This window comes from Colletotrichum gloeosporioides, assembly GCF_011800055.1.
Source record: "Colletotrichum gloeosporioides strain Lc1 chromosome Unknown consensus_53, whole genome shotgun sequence".
In the NCBI taxonomy this organism is placed as follows: domain Eukaryota; kingdom Fungi; phylum Ascomycota; class Sordariomycetes; order Glomerellales; family Glomerellaceae; genus Colletotrichum; species Colletotrichum gloeosporioides.
The window spans coordinates 302,995-324,122 of NW_025544698.1; the positions used below are offsets into that span (position 1 = coordinate 302,995).

General features: G+C 51.6%; 3 protein-coding genes across 3 annotated transcripts; 2 read left to right on the top strand and 1 right to left on the bottom strand.

Moving 5' to 3' along the window:
- Window positions 1-5,825: 5,825 nt before the first annotated feature.
- Window positions 5,826-6,631, top strand: GCG54_00011652 (uncharacterized protein; the record flags this gene model as incomplete). The annotated part of the gene is made up of 2 exons (XM_045411552.1): window positions 5,826-5,828; window positions 5,885-6,631. The coding sequence occupies 2 exons, from the start codon at window positions 5,826-5,828 to the stop codon at window positions 6,629-6,631; spliced, it is 750 nt and encodes a 249-aa protein (XP_045262973.1).
- Window positions 6,632-17,882: 11,251 nt separating this feature from the next.
- Window positions 17,883-19,383, bottom strand: GCG54_00011653 (uncharacterized protein; the record flags this gene model as incomplete). The annotated part of the gene is made up of 2 exons (XM_045411553.1): window positions 17,883-18,207; window positions 18,269-19,383. 2 exons carry the CDS (start codon window positions 19,381-19,383, stop codon window positions 17,883-17,885), a joined length of 1,440 nt encoding a protein of 479 aa, XP_045262974.1.
- A 422-nt stretch (window positions 19,384-19,805) lies between these two features.
- GCG54_00011654 (uncharacterized protein) lies at window positions 19,806-20,901 on the top strand (the record flags this gene model as incomplete). Its single annotated transcript, XM_045411554.1, has 2 exons — window positions 19,806-20,486; window positions 20,596-20,901. The coding sequence occupies 2 exons, from the start codon at window positions 19,806-19,808 to the stop codon at window positions 20,899-20,901; spliced, it is 987 nt and encodes a 328-aa protein (XP_045262975.1).
- Between the last annotated feature and the right edge of the window lie 227 nt (window positions 20,902-21,128).

A 21,128-nucleotide genomic window follows, 5' to 3' on the forward strand; every position in this document is an offset into this window, starting at 1 on the left:
CTCTCAGCTACCTAGCGATATCACACAAGTGAATCGCTGAGCGCATTCGCGGCGAAGAACGCTACCTCTGGGACGCAGCACCCATCGGTCGTGTCCGCGATACTAAGATGACACACAATATCTCCTGGACTTTTCTGCTGCATCAAGAAACCACCAAAAGAACCATTCTGCTTGCGAATGAACAACGATGGAGAACGTACCACTCTGTTCTGCCCCCTCTTGCATCGGCATCTAGAACTTCAGGGCTATGGAGCTTCTCGGGGTTTCGAAACAATTGACCTCGCCCTTTCCGGTTCCATCGAACAACTGGCGAATCAGTCAATGAGTCAGTTGCTGAGCTGACCTACTGCTGTCGGAAGCAGCAATGATCTTGAGGACGGCCTGGCGGGCCACGCCTGGCACAAGTATCTATGACCATTGTCGTGACTACCGCAACCTCCATTAGAGCTTCATGGCCGCTACCCGGAACAGACGGAACTCCACAGATGGCCCGGTTGTTTATATAAAAAGGAGATCAACTCGAGCTCGAAGAGCAGTCGCTCTCTATACCAAGGGAGCCATAAAGCCATCTGCTCCTTTCGCAATGCATTCAACAAAGACTGCCTCAACCACAGACACAACAACTCCTCCTTTGTCGCTGTTTCCTTCAGATCACTCACCACGGCTTCTTGCCAACCCCCCAAGATATGAGGACCTTTGCCAGCCTCGTTACAACCCCGCAACCTTTCACCACGCGACAAATGCTTGCATCTTCGGCCTGTTCCACCTTTTGCTGTTAGACAGCAGGTTTCATGATCCCTATGATACGTCCGAGAATCATGGTCTACCTAGATCACTGTGGACTGACGTACCCGTACCCGGGATGCAGTACCCTATAGTTCAATGCATGGTCCTGGATTCTCTCCTGACTTCACCAAAGCTCCTCGACCGGGGTCCAAAAGGTTTGGGGAGAGCCAAGAACTCGCCTCCTGTCTTCTTCTTCCAGAATCAGCATGTACACCTTCGGGGTCTTGGAGACCATCGTTAGTTATCGATTTGATGGTCAGCGTTCTGTGTCCGGACGAGTGGAACCCCCATCGTGCCAGACCTCCGATACTGGTCGCAGTCTTATCATTCTTCACGAACTCTTTTGCATCCATGGATCTGCCAACAGCGACAACTCCAAGATATCTTGCCTGTTTGTTGCCTTTATTTGTCGGGCTCGTGTTGAAGAAGTTTGAGTACATCTCAATGCGTTTTCTCGCCCGCCGACTCGCTTTCTTATCTGAAGTCCCTCCGATAAACCCCTTCTTCGTGGCTTCTACCATGGCCTGAGCTTAAAAGCACCCATCCAGATCTTACTGGAATCATGTGAGTGATTTCTGATGTTTCAATACTTTCTAAAACAATTGCAGCCTCGGCGGTGGATCAAACGTTGCTGAATGAATCCACATATTGAGCAGAATGAGTTCCAGAATGCAGAGTTCTTGGCACATGCGGAGTGGATGTGGTGACTGAATGATATCGTGAAAGAATTTTCAAATGACAGAGCAGACCTGACTGAGCGGAGCGGTGATATGAGACGTATTGGAGAAGGCCGCCGCAACTGACAGAGAGTACGCGTCTTAGTCGACAAATTAGCTGGCGCTAGCATATATTCCACCTCAATTTCTCCAGTACACAGATAAATGCTGTGACTAACTCACAAACCTACCTGCGAAGAATGTGTAAGACTTCGCCAGCAGATAGATCCTGCGTTCCATCCCCATTCAGGCACATTCGACCGTGCCGCCGTCGCCGTCACCGATGCGAGCATTTCTTTTGCCAAACGCCGGTGGACGGGAGCACGGCTGATCTGGCGACGCTGCGTTCAATGTCTTCAACCATGGATTTCGGAAGCCTCTCTTGTAACGCTTCACTGCCCACGTGTTTGTATGTCCCCCTTTTTCATTTCCACATCGCGAATCCCCGTCCTCCGCAGCAAACATGCCGTCAATCAGTCTATCATCACTGCTTACTCTCATACTCGACGCTCCGCTGTCTCACCTCACAGGCTGACATGGTTGCCATAGACGGCAAGACTCGCCGACTACTTGAGGCGATGTTGGGCCGCGGGGAATGCCGAAGGGTCTGATTGCTCCCACGCCAGACAAGACTGAGTCGAGGCCCGAATTCCACCTTACCACATCAGCTGTAACAAATATCTGACAGTCTTTCCACATCATCTATCTAGCCTCTTTTCAGCCTGCCGAGAATCCCCGCCGTCAGCCGCGCCATCACCCGCATCCTCCCCGAAAGGGCCATTCTTTTTCATACCTTCGCGCCCCGTCGACATCTCTTCTGTGCCAAACCACTGGCCACACTGAGCTTTTCCAACGAGGGAAACGATGCCCGAGGCGTCACAAAACCAGCATACCCCACAGCAAACTGTCACAGGTTCTCACGTTCCAGCTATATTGGCCGAGACCGTGGTCGCAGTCGAGGAACAACGCCGTACCGTTCCAACACTAGGCACCCTGGCGTATGTCTCCAGTAGGAGGTTTTCGTCATCTCAGTCATGGTGCGCAATCTATGACAGCCACAGCCAGGACAGAGCAAACTCGGATCCCTCTGTATTCGAAACACGCGCCGACACCTTAGCTCCGCATCCTCGCAGCACGTGCTTTTCGCCTTGAACGGTTCGAACCCTGAGCTTTTGATTTTCCATCTCTCATCTGTCGTTCGAATCTCCCGAATCTCGCTCGCAACTCTTCAAACAAGTCAGCACCGCCATGAAGTCCATCAGCTATTCTAGGCTACCTCTGCTGTGCCGGTTGACAAACTGATCTATCGTCACACTGTCCTTGAAAAGGTCTCCACCCTGGATGAGATGCTCGTTTGCAACGAGGCTGCGGAGCTCATCGTCCGAGCCTCCAGCAGTTTCGTTTTGGTTCAGATGGTCATCAAGGTGTCATCCTCGCACAAATTTAGTTGCCGTATCGTAATACATTTTTAAGAAAACTTTATATCATGTTACACAGAAGTAGGACCCCAAATCAGGTCGTCCCTTCATGTACACTCATTGCTTCTTGTCGGTATTGCACTACCTGGACCAGCAATTCACAAACCGGAAAGACAAATCAAGACCGGATAGGTATATTAGCTAGCACCCTTTCCCTGTACGCTCCAGGACACACGTATCAGTTCACATATTCTAGCTGCCTCTCTCCAACTTTCTATCAACAGCCGATTGCAGCCCATCGACACAACATTTCTGTTAGTAATTTCAATCCCACCTGTCAAGCGTCCACGTCAGTTTGGGTTATAAGTACAGCCGAGGAATACGCGCAATCTGATCCGCGGCGCTGCAGGATTGGATTTCATTGAAAGAGCATCTCGCTACGCGTCTGACAGCTGGTCTCCCACGAGTTTCATGCGAGTCGAACTACGATTATGCTTCCGGCTATTGGCGTTGACATCCAGGTTTCTTCGAGTACGGAGTCTGAAGTCTACCGTCAAGAACAGTTTGCCTATCTCCTCCGCCGATGCTCAGCACGAATATCTCATCATGGAGAATTAATGTTCCGATGAAACAAGCACGGGCGACCGTCCTTGCTGAAGCAGTTCGGTAGCGGAGCAGCCCGGTCTTGAGGCACGGCTCACTGTGAATGACACTGGTACTGTGGTCTGCGTAAATTGAAGACATCACGGAAGCTATTTCCCACTTCTCGATGACCGTCGTCTGCCCCTGGTGAGCCTCTGGACACAGCAACTGCAATCCCAGTCAATACGGAGTGCCTCCTGGAGCCTTCATCAGGAACCGAATCAGTCTGGACATGGGCAGAAACTACAAAGCCGTCGTTTCCTTTCCAGGGCCAAGGCTCTGCTGGGCTGTAGATATTAAAAGCCCCATGCATTACATGACTGCAACCATGATGTGTATAGTGCGCTTCGTCGCAATTATCTCACAAAGAAACTCATTATACGACAGATTTTACGGTCTGGTGCTGAACATGCCTCTGAGATCACTACTGTGCACACTCGTCACTTCAATTGCGTTGTTGTCCAAGGTGCGAGTTCGTGACATCTCTCCTGCCTCCTAGCCTCTAGGAAGTCCTTGCGCTGCTTGGTTCAAATCATTCAAATGCTTATCTTTTGGACAGACTGATTCAAAGCTGTCATGGTATCTACATGCTTGATCATTCCCAGCCGTCTATCCCCGCCATGATTGTTTCAGACTGAGCCTTTCCGGGTCCGAAAGTCTCCGACTCGGCTGCCTTGATTCTGGCATTGCCTTATCCAAATCACCAATATTTCCGGACCTGCCCTATTGATGACTTCTCTACCACACGCCTTAAATACCCTCTTACCGTCACAACAGACTCAGAGGAAGATGCCGATGCATATTAGATAAGAGGTGCTACTTGCAAATCAACTTCTGCAGGCTCGGAAGCCATGCGATGACCATGGTCAATACCGCATAGCAGAGAGGTGTTGTCTAAAACCAGCCAGAAGCGTGCTGAGATAGAATGAATCCCATTTGATGAGAAGAAAATACAGGCAATATGTCAACACACGGCGTGAGCCACAAAGTCAGCTGCCATATTTGAAACCTTGCACTTCTTGCGCCAAGTGTCCTGGAAGCGGTTGACAGATTCAACACCTGGAGCACTCCATCGGCTGATTACAGTCGATGTAGTCTTTGTTGCGCACTTGGAGAGGCCCTTTGATGTCTCAAGAAAGGGGACAGTAGCTCCTTGAAAACTGCCGGACCCTCCGAATACTACTACTTGACAACCTGGTAGTCCAATGGTATGGAATCATCTTGAAAGACCAGCCTGTCCTCTCGCTACCACCAAATGATGTAACTGAATGCGGAGGGGATTGACCCGGCAGCCTTGCCTTTTCCGCTCAAGTTTGTAACCCTGCGTTCATCGCTCATCGTCTTTGACATTATCTCAGGACACGCCGAACCCTGCGAGCATTGGCGCGTTTGTCACAACCAGGCAAATCGGCGAAGTAGGGTCCGTGTAACTGAGGTGATTAAGTCGTACGCCTGCCCCAGACAGCCAGGCTTTTCCTGATAACCGTTCAGCCAAGATCTGCGTGGAATGACTGCCTTTCTCTATCGTCGGCTCTGACATGAGTACTAAGAAAACAAGACGCAGGAGGCTGCTGCGGCATGAAAGAGAGCGAGAGCCTGAATCCTAGGGATGTTTCCGGCTTTTCGGGGTCAGGGGGGCATTATAACAAGCATTAGGCTCAGCAAAACTGAGATAGAAGCATGTTACCAGCTGAAGTTGAAGTTGGGGGGCGGGTGTTCAAACCAGATTAGTGGGTCAGAAGCATCAAAGAACGTCGAAGTCATGAGACCATCATCTGCCGTCCAACGATCTGGTGATGACCAAGTTGGGACTCGACGTAGGAGCTTCACGTTGATTTGCTGAATGAAGGCTCTTCGGCTGTTTGAACAGAGTGCCGTGGGTTGACGAGACAGGTAGTTTTGAGACTTGAGCCACAATTGTCTTTTTACTTGCGGTGTCTTTTTATTTCGAGAAAATGGGATTCGACGAACCAAGATTGTGCGTTCGCTTGGTCGTTCCTTCCCCGAAAGCTTCATTCCTCGCTCCTTCCTCAAACGCTCAAATTCCCACGCGTCGCGTTCGCGCGTCTTCGCAAGTTGCCCTTCGCGATCTTTTCCACCACCCCGCACAAATTCGCCTACGTTTTCTTCCATAATCATCATTCTCATCACAGTTACTTCAAACCTTCTCATCCGCAGCTTTCCTCGCTGCCTTCTTTGCGCTACCACGTCTATCGCCCGCTTTTTGTTCGAAGTTCTGTCTGTCTATCCAAGTATCTCCAACATGGTCAGTAATCACGATCGCCTCGCCTGTGCAGGGCAACCCATACTGACAACATTCAGTCTTCCTCTCAAGCGATCAAGAAGTCCAGCCCAACCAAGACCGTCCCTGTCAGCCTCCTCGAGAGCTTCACATCCCGCGACGAGTCCCCCGATCCGCTCTCTATGCCCGGCATCACCGAATCACAGCCGTCCAGAAAGTCTTCCATCACGGACGAGCCCCGGGCTGACCACTGCGCCACCTCCGACGACTCCGACCATGATGACAGCGCCAGCGACATGAGCGTGAACTACGACAGAATCTACGCCATATCTGTGTCATCCGATGAAATAGATCCATCCTGGGTCCCTCGTACGACGCATAAACGCTCACCGGACCCCCCCAAGCGACCGATCCGACCGATCAGCAGAAGACCCTTTGATCCCTTCATTCCCATCAAAACCAGGAAGACTGCATCGAACCGAAGACGAAGAAACAACAAGTCCAGTCCGCCAGGCATCCTCCGCACCTCCTCGGCCATCCCTTCTTCGATAGTTCCCTCGTCACCTGTCCAGCAGAGTGCGTCAGCTCCGAACATCCTCATCGCACACGAGTGGCGGCCCGCCAGCCCAGTCATCAGTCGATGCGTCAGCGTCGACTTCGAAAAGCTCGATGATTGCACTCGAAAGAGTCTGAGGCAGGGGCATCTGGAAAACATGGAGAGGGTCGCGAAGTGGATTGATGTCGCCGAGCATGAGAGAATCAAAAATTTGCGGGAGAAGCGAGCTCAGGAGGAGTTTCAGGGTGAAAAGCTACTTTGGTTTGATTGAGCAAGTATGGATTTTCCTGTGGTCTTTCATGTGTGATTCATCGGTTGTCTTGGGTCTTGTTGGTTTGTGTTCTGGTAGGATGCTTGTGGCGGTTTAAATTGTAGCTTCTGAGAGAGTTGGCATGTCTTGTTTGTTGGCAGTTGGGTTCCGGTCTCAGACGGATCAAATAATGGATTGTGTTCGACCTTCATTGCATCTTGACTTACATGATCTTCGGCTTCCTTGTTGTGAGACATTTTAAATGATCAAACGGCGACTGCGGAAATTTTCAAAAAAGCAGGATGTTTCGCGGCAATGGGCACATTCCTCTCCGCAACTGTACTCCGCTAGGGCCTTGATCGTCGCATAATTCGATGAGCCGAAATTGGCGCGTCATGAACTAATTTCATTTCCAGCATTTCCGTCCAGCAAAGGCTACCTTGACCAACATGTCCAATCCTGGGAAGAATGTGCGATCTTGGAAATCCTCTGAAGACCCGAATAGGTTGGACGTCCAACCAAGATGAGTACGTCGATCTCGAAGGCCCAATGTGGACTCTGATGCCTGTCCTAAACATGATGCAGGTGCATGGCCTTCTTCCCTTCTAACGTTTTTCACAGTTTGCCGCCTATGACCGCACCTGTTCGAATGTCGTATACTCTGACGGGGAAGTTAGTATTCACATCTTCGTCATGGCTTGAGGCAAATAAAGGCAAGATGAGTGTGGATTCTCAAGTTGTCTGCTTGGAAGGCATTTTGGGTGATCGGCCAGGCATTGTCTGACACTTACGGGAAGCAGGAAAGGGAAAACATGCGTGGCTCCATGGCCGTCTCCGGCGACAGTCGTCGGAAACCATCCTGAACTCATTAGACATATCATGAACGTTGGCAGTCCGAACCATAGGAGTCATGCTCGAAGTGGTGACTTCAATCAGGGTCCCTCAAGCACGAGCTCTTCCCGAATAAGATCTGGTAAGAGGCTGTCGGTTGAACGACTATAGTCTTGGTTTTGGCTTAGGATGTTGGCCATGTTGACGATAATGTTGTTATCCTTATCGTCAATAGTAATACCCAGCTTTACATTCGTCGCAATCCGCCACCTACTCTACACACGAAGGCAAAGCATTCTAATTAGATCACGCCACGTTTGCATCTCACCATAGCTTGCCAAGCGTTATTCAAGAATTCTCGCTTCTGCCCTTTCCTGCTCGTGACTCTTTTGCATCATCTTCACCGTTACTGCTGTCATTGTCATCAATACTAACACAAGATTTCCTAAATCCGTCTACCTTATCAAATTAAACAGACAAGCATGTCGACGGTATTATGCACTCCTTTCTTCTGGGAAGCTTTCGTGGCTTCTCGAGTATGCGAGCCACATCAATCCCGCGACAATTCCTAGCCTCCTGTTCACAATTAGATTGTTTTCCCTGAAGCATCCAGATTGCGTCGTCTCTGCATTCCCTTTGCGACACATCCGGACAGCCTGCATATTTTTCAATGTCGGCGTGGCCTCTATTATCGCATCCCAGCAAGACCTTTTGCTTCCCCGTTTCAATTCCTTCTACTAACCTAGGTATTTCAGCACCCCATGCTAATCTGTCAATGGTGCACCCCAGTCATTTAGCCCAAGCAGAATTGTCCTCATACTCAACCTTCCCAGCTCCACTACAATAAACTACCAATGCCCCGGGTCTTTTGCGCCCTCGATGATCGAATTTCCGATGTCCTAACTTCAGAATAACCTCCGGCAATAACGAGCAACGCACCGACTCACATCCGTGTTATGCCCACGAAGACTGGGGTCAACTTGTCAGTCCGCATCACCAATACAGCACTTATATCCGGCGCTGGAAGACTACTATCCAGCAGGCAGCTGAGGGCGGGGAGGTCACGGCGATGGATGTCCAGCGACAACGCTACGTCTCAATGTCCACGCGGGACATAGACCCTTCGTTCTCATTCCGACATGGCTTATCCACATGAGTCAGAAGCGTTGTAAACCATGATTTTCTACGGGAGTAATATCGGCAGACAGAAAGGCAGAGGGGTGAACGTAACTTGCCTTGCGAGTCGCATTATCATATCAGGTTCACGACCCCACTAGTAGCTGAAATATCGATATCGATTGAGGAAGATACATACCTGGCGTGCTCGCTCAGCGTCTGCTTTGTTTCCAAGAAAACAATTCGCCTCTTCTGAATCGGTTTCGAGAAGATGAAACGGCTTCAGAGATGAGGATATACACTTTGAAGTGATAATATAAGCAGTAGAAAAGGCGAATTTGGAGTGACTGCTGAATAACCAATCCGTTGTGCTGTAAGTGGACAGACACGACCGGCGTTAAGGACGAGATCTTCCAGTACTACAATATCTGGCCGGTGATACCGCTGATGACAGACCGTCTACCCATCAGAAGGGCAGAAGAGTAAGAGAGGAGGAAGATAGTACGATTTGCGGTGTGTTTAAGTATCAAGCATACGACAAGTGTCGAATGAATCTTAAGGAACGGCAAATATTCCTGTGGAGGGGTGCGTCCATCCTTCAGAGCCAATTCGTTTCCAGGTTCGGGTTTTAAGTGTACCGGTTCACGAAGATTGGAGATAGTGCTCTCAGCCCATTCTTTTCCCATCTCTCTATACTAATTATTTCAATTCCGCTCCCTTTTAATCCCCAGCGTCAGCCACTGGCCAAACCAGAGAGAGATCTCACCCGTCCTGCAAGCTCATGGCAAGAAAGATCAACTTACGCCTCACTCCTTTAACTCTTGATACGTATTTTGTGTACAATCTCCTCTTAGTTGATGCCATTGCTCTTCGTATGTTGAATACCCACGGAGTCTTTAGTACTGTGCCTGGTAGTATTTCACACGATGAGTTCACTCTCACAAACTGTCGCCACCTTTTTCCAGTTGTGAGCAACAGCAAGCTTTTCGCAGTCGCTTTCACAAAGACGCACTTCCTGACAGCTCATAGTAAGTGAATTCCTTCTCCCGACATCATCCAAAGTAGCGCGTATCTCCGTCAGCTCCTATCACCCCTCAGCCAAGATCAAGGACCATGGCCCCCAGAAGCGCAACAGGCTGGCCGAGCAAGCCTGAAATACCACAGCTGAAATGGCTAACAGAATCTAGCGGTTCATCTTCTCGTTTCACACTGTCGCCACATTTTGCTGCTCGGTACCATTTACCCATGCAGGCTCCCGCTGTCTCCCGCCCTTGGAGCAGGTCCTTTACACCAGCAACCCCTCCCAAGATTGGAGTGTGTCAGTTTCATTCAAAAGTGACGGACGCCGTGTATCCGAAGAGCTGTCGCTAGGCGCAGAAGACACACAGAAACTCAATGTCGGAAGAACGCCGGTTGAGCCATCGTGATCGTGCGCTACAGCTTAAATTAGCACATACTGTTGCTTTTGAACTTTACATAAATCAAGAATGTTGTATATACAGCATTCTATCATGTCACGTCGATCAAGTTGTCTTTCGCCATTGAGGATGTACCAGGCCCGGCTACCTCTCACGCGGTTACAACCTCTGGCAATCTCTGAGAGGATTTGACGTGGATGGTCCCAATATTTGTTCCAATATTGGCGTGCTCCCTCGCTTCTCCAAGCCTCTGGTGAAACCAGAGAGCTCCCAAGCTATCATACCCCGACAGAAAATCTTCCGGTCGCCGATGACATTACAGAGCAAAGGAAACAGGGCATGGAGATAATATTGTGGGCAGCCGGAGGAAGCAGTATATGAACCAAAAGAATCAGTATGCGTTACACTGAGGGCAGCCGACAGGAAAGAGCATACAAAGGTTGCAGTGAGCAAGATTAGCAATGGTGTGGATTGAACGCGTTGAGGATCAGTTGGGTCGGAACAAAAGGAGGCGAAAGCTCAAAGATGACATCGTCCCGACCTGAGTCGTCATTTACCTCTGTTTGGATGGACTGGTCGACATTCAGCTTTCACGGAGACCCTCAACAGATGCAACAGATGCAAGGAGTCAGTGAATGACGGCTCAGGCTGGAGGCTCAATCAATTGAGTGGACAGGTAGGAGGCAGGGCAGCACCAGCAGTCTGTCAATGCTCCCACACGTCGAGGTCGAAAGGCAGGAGCTGTAGGCAGAGGAACGAACCTCGCAACCGATTAAAGCACAACTACTACCCTTTCCTACGTGTTTCAAAACCCAGCCAGTCCGTCAGAGAGTCTATATATCGACTCCTCTGGTCTCGGCTCCGCCCATCCGCTTCCATGTGAACGCAAGCTTGATGAGATGCGGCACGCCACCACCTCTGAAGATGCCAAGGTCTTCTCTGGGATCTGACTGTATATGTTGTGAAAAGAGACTGCTATGAGGAGAATTACTTGCAATCTGCACGAGGGGGCAATGGTCAGGGTGTATGTGTGTGTGTGTATTATTTTACGCCGGTGCGTCCCTGTGTTTTAGGGCAAAGGGCGTCACCGCGCGGCCAATTAGAGGGCTTGTGACCACGCGTCTAGGGGCTTCAGTATCTGGAGGTGTGTGAGGAAAGATACAAAGGCGATGACGTGCAGGTTTTGGCGATTTCTCAAGAGATTTTGCTCAAGATTGGAGACAGCATGAGCTGTGAGAAACGGTGCTATCCTGTCCCTGGTCAACACGGGTAAAGGCATCATCTCTACAGCCTAGATACCGCATGCCGTTATGTGTGAGGGGCCCTAGGGCATGAGAAGCTCGAACACCGGGGTCTTCGTGGCACATCGGGCCATTCAGCAAACACGCTAACCCCTTCGTTCGGATGTGGCATGAGGATCGTTGTATCCCGTGCGCAAGAGATCCAACTTCTACTCAACGATCTCCAAAGTTGCCAAATATGCGCGAGTCAAGGTCTCCTGGACAAACTGACCGTATTTGGGGAGTGTGAGACATCTCAATTGGCACTGCAAGAATCACTCGGGTCGAAGAGCGTCTGGGAAGCGAGGAACCCGGAAGAAGTGACACCAGCAACAGACGAGTCTGCCCGAAATTACTGATGGTACCAGATTCAATCGATATGACACGTCTGGTGACCTGGATCTTGGAGAAAACACGAGAGACACGGCGAGTAGAGGCCAGTCCGCCCAGAGACGCTTGAGGTTTCCAGCACGACGCTCGATCTATATTGTGGGAGCCTGAGAAGTTTATACCGTCATAGGTAATGCGAGACATGCCTTACAGGCGTCTGCTGTTGACATACTGGCCTGAGCCAAGCGTCGTCGTTCTCTGAAGCCACCACATTTCGCAACCTCGTCCACCATATTGTAAGTCAGCAACGACACTCCGGGGCATGCCTCCTCAGACCTCACAGGCGTGCAGCTCTTTGCGTAGAGTCCTGATATACCGCCTCATCCTCCGCGACACCTGAGTCATAGTACATGGCCAGATCCGTGCTTTCACTTGTACAGGGCAGCCTCTGGGGTTGTGACTGGTCAGGGTCGCAAGTCGATGTCTGCCTGTATAGTGGCGTAGAGTCTCAAGCGTCCGTGTCTCAACCCGTCTGGACGAAGCAGGCAAGTTTACCGCCCAGCGCGCAAGTTGGTGCTTTGCAAACATCAAGACGAGTCGGCAGACCCCCATGAGAAGACCTGAGTATTGCAAGATGGCACCTCGACACCGACGAAAGACTTTTCTCTGGATAGACCATGGCGGAGGCGGTCATCACCGCTACCGACTCCTGAATGTCAGTCCTTGCGGATGTGTGGTTGCAGACATGGTCACTGGGGCGCAAGTTTTTGAAATGTCTTGCTGATGCGTCATGCGAGGTCAGAAGCTGACTGACGCGTGTTTTGGCCAGCCGCATCCCAGATCAGCTCCAAACAGCGACAAGTATGAGCCAATCGTTTCTAATCCCAGGCGTTGCCCGCAACATGGTGAATGTATTGTGTGGACATCGATGTCACGATCGAGGAGGAGGTCGACCCGGAGATCGAAGTCGAGGTGGAGGGTAGGCCCCAAGAGTTTCGGTGGAAAAAAAGGCTCCTAAGCACAATTCCGAGCAATCTCGCGGGCTGAAGAACATCCGTTGCGGTCTTGGTGGAGTGAACGCGTGCTCGCGATCGAGTGATGGATCATCATCGAGAGATGGACCATCGTGACGACGAGGCAATTGATCTTTGAGGCTTCGCAAGCCATCATCCTTGTTGAAGATCACCGCACTGCTGGTCATTCCTCGACGGCGGTAGACGCAGGTTTCGCATATACTCCCCTCCTCGTCGCAGTCGATCATCGTCTTCTGCCCCCCTCGTCGCAGTCAATCAGCGTTTTGGGCTGTCTTCTGCCTTCTTCAGAGTTTTTGTCTTGGGGTCGATGCCGAAAGCGTACGTAGTCCCACATTTCAGGTGACGGGCTGCCATGATCATGCTGGAGTGGGACTTGTATGGGGAAGGAGAAAGGCAAAGAGACGTTGGGGTCGTAAGATGTTGAGGAAGGGTGTGTTGGTTGGCTTTGGTTGTGGCCAAACTGACCGTGACAAGGATTCGGTTGAGATTGGAGGTCTGGCAACGATCAGGGTATTGGGGGTCCGAACACCAGAAGGAAAGAGGCAGGGAGGTCGCATGGTGAACGAGAGGGAAGGCGACCGCGAGGATTGGAAGGCGACAACGGGACATGCACACCGTGGAAAGAGCCCGCGCTTTTGGGCGCCTTCCTGTTGGTCTTTCTCCCATCCGAGAACTTTGATGGCAGGGAAGGTGACCGACCGGTGCCCTCTACCTTCCTGACCCAAGGTACTTACTTCCTTTGAGCAGGTCAATGTAAGGCACGCGCCGACGACTCGGCCAATGATTGCAGACCACTCGATCCCAATGGTGGGGCTTGTGTGAAATTTCCCATGGGAATGCTGCGTCACATTTGGGGAGACGTTCCCCACCTACAATTCCTGCCCCAGAAGACTGAAGTTGGTCATCACCCTCCAGGCACTCGACGTAACTTCTAGATCGTACCTCAGCTTCTTCATGCCTGCCAACGCACCAGCTCCATCCCCTCGTGCCTCACGACCGCCTCTCAAGGTAGTGTCGTCCGTCCCTGAAGATCCGTTAAGGTCGCCTTTTGTTCTCCTCCACGTACTCATGCCTTGCCGCATTACCCTGACGGCTTTTCCCAGCACAGAAAACAACGGACTCGTGGGATTGAGCCAGCAACTAGAGTGGTGCTCTGCTGGAAGGCAGCCACCCCGCGCAGGCAGATCTTCTGCCCAGGTGGGATGTGTAAGGCTCGTACGTGGGTCCCTTTTGGCCTGGTGTTTTCGTGACACAAAGTAAGGCAGCAGCGAGGCAACTTTTGGCATGCGCGACCATTGATGCAGACGCAGGAACCCGGGCCATGTGACGGACGCCTTTGGTAAGGGCTTGCCATGGAGCCAGACCCAATCTTGCTTCTCCTGGCCAATACCTTCGACCGTTCCTGGATGTGCCTGCTTGACGGTGTGTTTCCATAGATCAGTGGCAGGCAGCGACACGGCGAACCTGCCCGTCCGACCTTGATGCCCTGCCATTGCTCCCTTCCACGTCAGCTTCATCCGGGTGCATGTATCCGACCTGGCTTATCTGTCCCCCGACATTCCTTGTCCCCCCGTTCCCAATTCACATCCATGTCGTCGCCATCTTCCAACGTCAATTCTGCACCACAACGCTGCTGACTTCCTTTCCGTGCAAGACTTCAACAACGCCAACCCGAATGGCCCTATCCTTATCACCAAATACAAACTATCCGGTATTTTTAACGGTATCTCCAGATACTATTTCTACCCGGTGTGCGTATGGGTATGTTGCCGAAATTGGGCCTCTCCTATTTCGAACATGTGGACTAACACAACCACAGGCCACACGGCTACCTTGTATCAAGGCGACAAACTGCTTGCCTCTGATGGCGAAGACAAGAACCAAGCCCACCTTTGGGGCCCGATCATGTTCGACTTGAAGACGGCGCGTTGGACACAAACCCGTCTTGCGCGCCTCGTTCCGAAAGGACGAGCATGAGCTGCTGCTGTCCGCTACCACGGATAGTTCCCATCCTTATCATCAACATCCAATATCCATCATCATCTCCCCAGTCTTATCTATCATCACCATGGACCACAGAAATAGCACGATGTGGCTCGTCTTGCCATTGGCAGAGGGAAATCCCCCAGCTCGCCCAGCTCAGCCAGCCCAACCAAGACGGTCATTCCTAGACCCACCGGATTGCGTCGGAAGTGCAGAACGAAGGCTGACTCGGCGAGGCCACTCCCGCCCTCTGCCACACTGGAGCTGGAGTCATCGGGGTCATCAGCGAGGACAAGAACGCAGAGGCTGAGGTCGAGACCATCATCAAGGCTGTCGAGGCAGAGCCCGCGGTCGTACTCGACATGAGAGAGGAGGAGCCCATGGGAAGCGGTGGACAGGAGGTAGACACTGATTGCGACTGCAGGTTCGGTGCATACTTATAGATAGGCCGACCTCATGAAGCAATATATCAAGGCTTCTGACGATCCAGAGCATCTTCGATCTGCTTTCTGTTGTGATTGTCACGGACGTCTCCCTTGTCTGCAACGCTACTGTCACTCGCCGTCGACACTGTCTTTTCTTTAACGTTTTTACTGTACTCCCTATCCTGCCCCGCCGCACAGCCAGCCAGAAATCTTCAAATTTCTGTCATGACCGATGACAATTGTTGACTGGCCGCCGAGGCACTTGAGCAGGGGTACTAACTTTATCAAGGGTGTTCACCATTTTCATCTCTTCCGCCGTCCACCCACCTTGACGGCGGAGAAAAATATGTATGTGTACTTTCTGTGATTCTCGACTGTCTTTTTCAGCGCGCAAGACTTTCAGGGGCAGTCATTCTCGCTCGCGCGGACTTTCACTCTCATTCACGTAAATTTGTCATAATCAGCAAGTGTTACAAGCTTCCTGACAGACTTGTTGAGCCAGAACTCCCTGACAGGGAAATATATGCCGACCCGTATCAAATGAGTAAAACGCCTGCCTCGAGCAATACAGCCTCGAACGCTCATGAGAAACCAGGCCTGTTGTCATCTGTCTGTCCTTTTGCTGGGTGAACGAAAGGCCCCCGCGTAGAGGGCAATACAACAGCAAGAACGCCAGCCAGAGGAGCGAAAGTCATCATGGAGATGCGATTGCCGTGGGTTTCCAGTGAGTCATTGGACTCTACTCGTATACTGATAGTTGACCTGTTCAACCTCAACCTGAAGCGGAGGGGTTTCGAGACAAGGCAATGTCTTGGTGGGTTCATGGCGGCTCATCATCATCATCTCATTCTTGGAGAAATATCTACCGCACCAATTCAATCCATGGAGGCGCAGGGTTTGGCAGGAGGAGTATGCTGTGTTTTCAGCTAAACATGATCATGACCGTTCTGTGGCTTTTGACACGTCAATAGTATGACTTGGCGCCAAACGCAGCATGCTGGCGGCTTTTGATGAGCTACAGAGAATCCAATTCTCTTCAACGTCTTGGTGTGAGCTAGCTGGCTTCATTTAAATGGACTCAGCTCTGGAGATGGGAAATCATGTTGGTGTATTCGACGACTTTCATGACACCGGTCAAAGTGGTTCTGAATGAAGTTCGTAGCAGATCTACCCTCAAAGACAAGGGCTCGTAGAGCGGAGGCCCATGGTTTGAATTCAAAAGTCGTGTCTAGGTTGTGCTGCAAAATAGCAATACTGCCAGTCTCTAATCCCGCCCTGCAAGACGAAAAACAGATGGATCAGGTTTGCTTCCATGTGCACGTGGTAACCTATTTTCCACGTATTACTACGCGTAGCACCGTGAATTTAGGTCACAAATTGTGCTTCCATATCAACTTGTCAAGTATGGCGACTGCTGATGATGTTGATATCTATGCCTCGTGGTCTGCTGTGATAGACTGATAGTTCGCCGTATTCACCTTGGACACAACTTCTAGTCTACATGTCAACCACAACCCAAGATCCAGCTCCAGCAAACCCGCATCACGGTGCGTCATTCCTTTCCAATCCTCCACCGGCAGCCATAAGCACGGGGTGGTCTTATTGCCAAGATATTATGCGCATTTGTTGTAAGTCAACCTTTTGATACCTCGGGAAAACGCCGTAAAAGAGTCATGATAGAAAGCTAAGGGAGGCCTTGAGACTAGTTATACCTGCTTGTATTAGCAGCCAGATCCAGCAGAGCCCAGTGCAGACATCCTTGAGGGGCGTAAATGAGTGGTCGACTGTGAGACCAGCAGCGCCGGACTGTTGTACAAATGAGCTTTGCCGAGTTTGTCTTGGACACAACAGTTTGGAAGCGGCGATGTTTGGTCAGAACATTCGTTGCAGGGGAGACTGGTTGAGTATCACTCATCTCGTAAACAACCTGACTATCATCTGAGGATAGTGTCTTTCACGAAAGGTTTACGCCATACCAGACATGTTTCACAGTCGCTAAGCGTTGGGGAACACCCGACACAAATCAGACACGAGAGAATACTATTCCTATCAACCGAGGTTATTTTCGGACTCGTTTCGGCCAGAATGAGAACGATTTGGGCTCTGGATCAGCGGCTGTTGTTCAACAACTGAATCGTGGTTCGCCTTTGACGCACCGTGTCTAGGGGACCAATGAATCCAGGCATCTCACCCATCAGCACGACTCTGGCAGCCAAACAACACCGTTATCCCCCCAAGCACAAGCACAACGTCTTGCACCATGTTCAAATACCGACCGTAGCAGTTCTCGCAACAGCATTCATTGCCTCCGAACACAATCTGAAGCGATCCTCCACTGACGCAATCTCTCAGAACGTCGGACCTACCAGCCAGCCAAAACAGGGCATTCTTCCCGCCGGCGTGATCAAATAGAATTAGCCCCGTCCGGTGAGGCTAGTTGGCGAGAACACGCGAGGAGGAAGAGTGGGGAAAAGCTTAGTGTGTCGGCGGGATGGCTTGGTTGAGGGATGGTGTGGATCAAGCAGGATTGCCAAATCAAGCACAGTAGGAGTCAGGCAAGACTGCCGCCGAATCAGCTGAGTGAGCCACCGCAGTAGAGATGATGACGCATCGTACTCTCCCGCATATTGCACCCTTCCCCGGTTTGCAGGATCTGGAGACATTCAGCTCGTTCTCCCTGTCTTCCATGCTTGATGTAAAGTGTGCAATGAGGTATACGGTACGTGGTATGAAAGCATCACGAGAGGCGCAAGCTTCAGGTAAGAGCAGACATCAAAACCGAGTCAACTATTTCTCGATGGCGCGTGTTGCATGTTCGACAATGAGACTGGCCTTCAGGGCACCAGACAACGCCATCAACGGCGACTTTGTAAAGCATTAAGCACTATTTGACCCTTTGAGCCTCGATGATTGATCTTCTTCATAGCCATAGAAAGCATAATCTCCCTAAAAATTATCATATGTTCCCTGACCAGCAGACTGAATGGCCCATGAGGCTGGAAGGAGATGAGATGCTTTGCTTCAAGATTCGATGGATTTGACGGCGTTGCAGTGCTGCTGATGTACGATATGTAATGGCCAGTAAAGGTTGCGACCGTGATGTAGAATTCATCCCGGTTCAGCGAAAGCATAAACCGATGATGGGTTTGATCGAGGGCTTCTTGCTCGTCAGAAGGTGGGCTTTTTCGCCGTTAGTGAAAACGCGTACAGCCACCCACAGAAACTATCCCCGGGCACTCACTGCTGGTTGTCCCTTACAAACTCCTCGTAGATGATGGCAGCCATCTCAGCCGTCTCCTCTCGGCATGTGGCGTCAAGCTTTTCATTCCGACAATATGGCTTTAACTCAAAAGGCAGGAAGCCCCTTTTCTTCCGAGAACCGTCCTCGCCGATTTCGTAGAAGGCCCCGTCGGTGCGGGCGATAAAGATGGGTGGAGGAGATGGAGCGGTGCCAGAGGCAACCGGGTGTTTGGCGCCGAAACGATAACTGGCTTCCTCGGTAACGACTTCCAGGTACCGGGTCCACACGAAGGTAAGATAGTGTGGAAAGAAGGCGTAGAAGAAGCTGGAGAAGAAGTTGGACGTTTGTACTTCGTACTTTGTGCGGAGTTTCCGAAAACGACCCCCCACCTGCGCAATGGCCTCGGCCTCACTCTCCCCGCCAGAAGAAAAGGCCGGGGATTCAGGAGGCGAACGGGTCGGGGAGGCGCTCGCACCGTCTGCTTCTGATTCTTCAAGCGGCGTAGCGTAGCTCTTGTTGACGCGGACCTTTGAGGGCGTTTCGATTTGCTGTGACATGAGTAAGCTGGTGATGTCTGCAACGTTCGTATCCAGTTCTCTGGAGAATGAAGGCGGGAGTGGAGGTTTATCATAGTCGAGCGGCAGGGCGCTTGTGTTCTTGATGGCATTAAGAGGCGGCGTGCTTGCCACCACCTGTTCCTGCGCAGCAGGCTTAAGCAGCTTCCACTGACCCAAGGGGACGACAAAGCTACTGAACTTCGGCTCGATGGCAGGGGCATTAACTAGGGATTCATCGGATTGCGGCGCTGGGGTCGTGTTGCCTGAGCCACAGATGTCGTTGAGAAAGTTATGAAACGTGTCCGCTTCACTGAACCCGTGTGTTACAACTGTATTGATCAATTCCTTGAAGTCTCCAATGAGGCCGGTCCTATGGAGGTTCCCAGTCGCTTCCGAGGCGAGCTTGTCGGGCAGCCAAACAGCACGCAGTTGGAGAAACGCGCTGTGGGGTATCTTGGAGCCCGATGTAGACTTAATTTCGCCGAGTGTCTTGTTGCCGACGCCCTGCTGGGTGACCTGGGCTTTCCATGCTATAAAGTCACGAGGAACCGGAGCCATGAAGCGTCATTTGCTTCGGAGAAGTTGAGGACTGAATAGGACTGAATTGATGCACCACCGTTTGAGGGGATCACGATCTCACTTTGGGCTCAATCGGGATAGGCGCACGGGCCACGAACGGCAGAAATCTGGTTACATAAGGCGGTAGCCTCTGATTCAGCTGCTGTGGCTGGAGTGAGCCCACTTTAGATGACTAAGGCAGGGAGGCGCCACTCTTGACCACGTGACATTGGTTACCTGGTGCGCTAGGTCTGTGCTTTTGGTTGCAAGTAAACAAAGCGCGTCTGTGTCACTCTCAAAGCACAGCCTACGAACCACTTACCACCACCACAATCAGTCAGTCACCAAGCATCAATCTTGCGTCCTCCCTTTCACATCCATCTTCCACGACTCCTGCCTGCAGTCAGGCATAGCTGCTCACCATGGGCATTGTTTCCGCCAGCGACAGCGGCAGCAGCAGCACTCCAACTGATGCCTCTGCCAGCAGCCGCTGTGCTAGCAAGGTCTGCGCAGCACTTGTCGCCATCCAACGCTACGACGACTCTGTCTTCACCATCCCCATGCTAGAGAGACTCGGAGTCTACACGACAAAGAACCGGGGTCATCCACGGTGGCTACCAGATGCATCCTCCATTCCATCTCCCCATCTCGACGGCAACACGGCCGACCGCAATCCAGCCCTGCGTCCCCCCAAGAAGCTGCCTTGGGATGCACACCGCACCGCCCTCGAATGGGCCACCCATTTCTCCGAGATGGCAACCCTCCTGGCGCGACCAACTGCTGACACCCTCCCGCCGGCTGCGAAACCTCCCTCAGACTCGTCCGCCCGTCCAAGCCCCCTCAATTGGGATAACCCGATCGAGCGTTTGCTCGCCAAGGGAGAGGCGTATCCAGATCACCAGAATTGGCGTTGGAAGGCGACGACCTTGCTTCGGGCGAAAGGTGAAGGCCCCAACGGCTGCAGATCCGTCGGCTGCATTGCCTTCGACGACTCCTGCGATCCGCTCCCTGCACATCTCCCATACAGACGAAGCGAGCTTCTCTGCCTGGTCACCCTAGTCTGCCACGCAATGAGCGGCAAGCCTCTCAATACACCCATCGCCGTAAGTTCATCTTCGCAGGACTCTCTCTGCCTTCTGTCCTGGTTCTGTCTCCTTCGATTCCTCAGCGTTTCTGTTTAAGCGTGTGCTGACTTGCTCTTGCATGTCGTAGGCCACCCTCCTCATGTTCACAGCCACCTCGCTCCGAGTTCTCCAGATGCGAATTGATCCAAACGATCGCGACGGTCCCGACGGTCCCAATTTGTACATCACGACGAGAGACACTCTGCCTCTGGACAAGATCACATCCGAAGCTGGCTACGGCAATTGGCTGCAGGTGATTTCGTGGCTTCGCTTCCGCTTCGCCTCCCACCAAGCTACGCCTTCGGAGGAGCTTTTCCCCAAGGATGAGGGTTCGGAAACAGCAAGCGATTATGCAGATGACGGTGGGTCTCCGTCTTCTTCGCGGTCTGGGTAGGTCACGAAGAGTTCGTCCTGGTGCCAGGCTGGTTCAGGCCGTCGAGCGTTCCTGACTCTCCGGCTGTGGTTCGGTGTTTCCGTTTGTATTCTGTTTTTGCTTTGGAGCAGCCAAGGTCTTCTGGCAGCAATGTGGCGTTGTTGGTTCATGGACATGTGGATGATACCCCCGTAGGCACTACTTGGCGTCATGGAATTCAAACCTGGTTTGAAACAGACATTGATCTC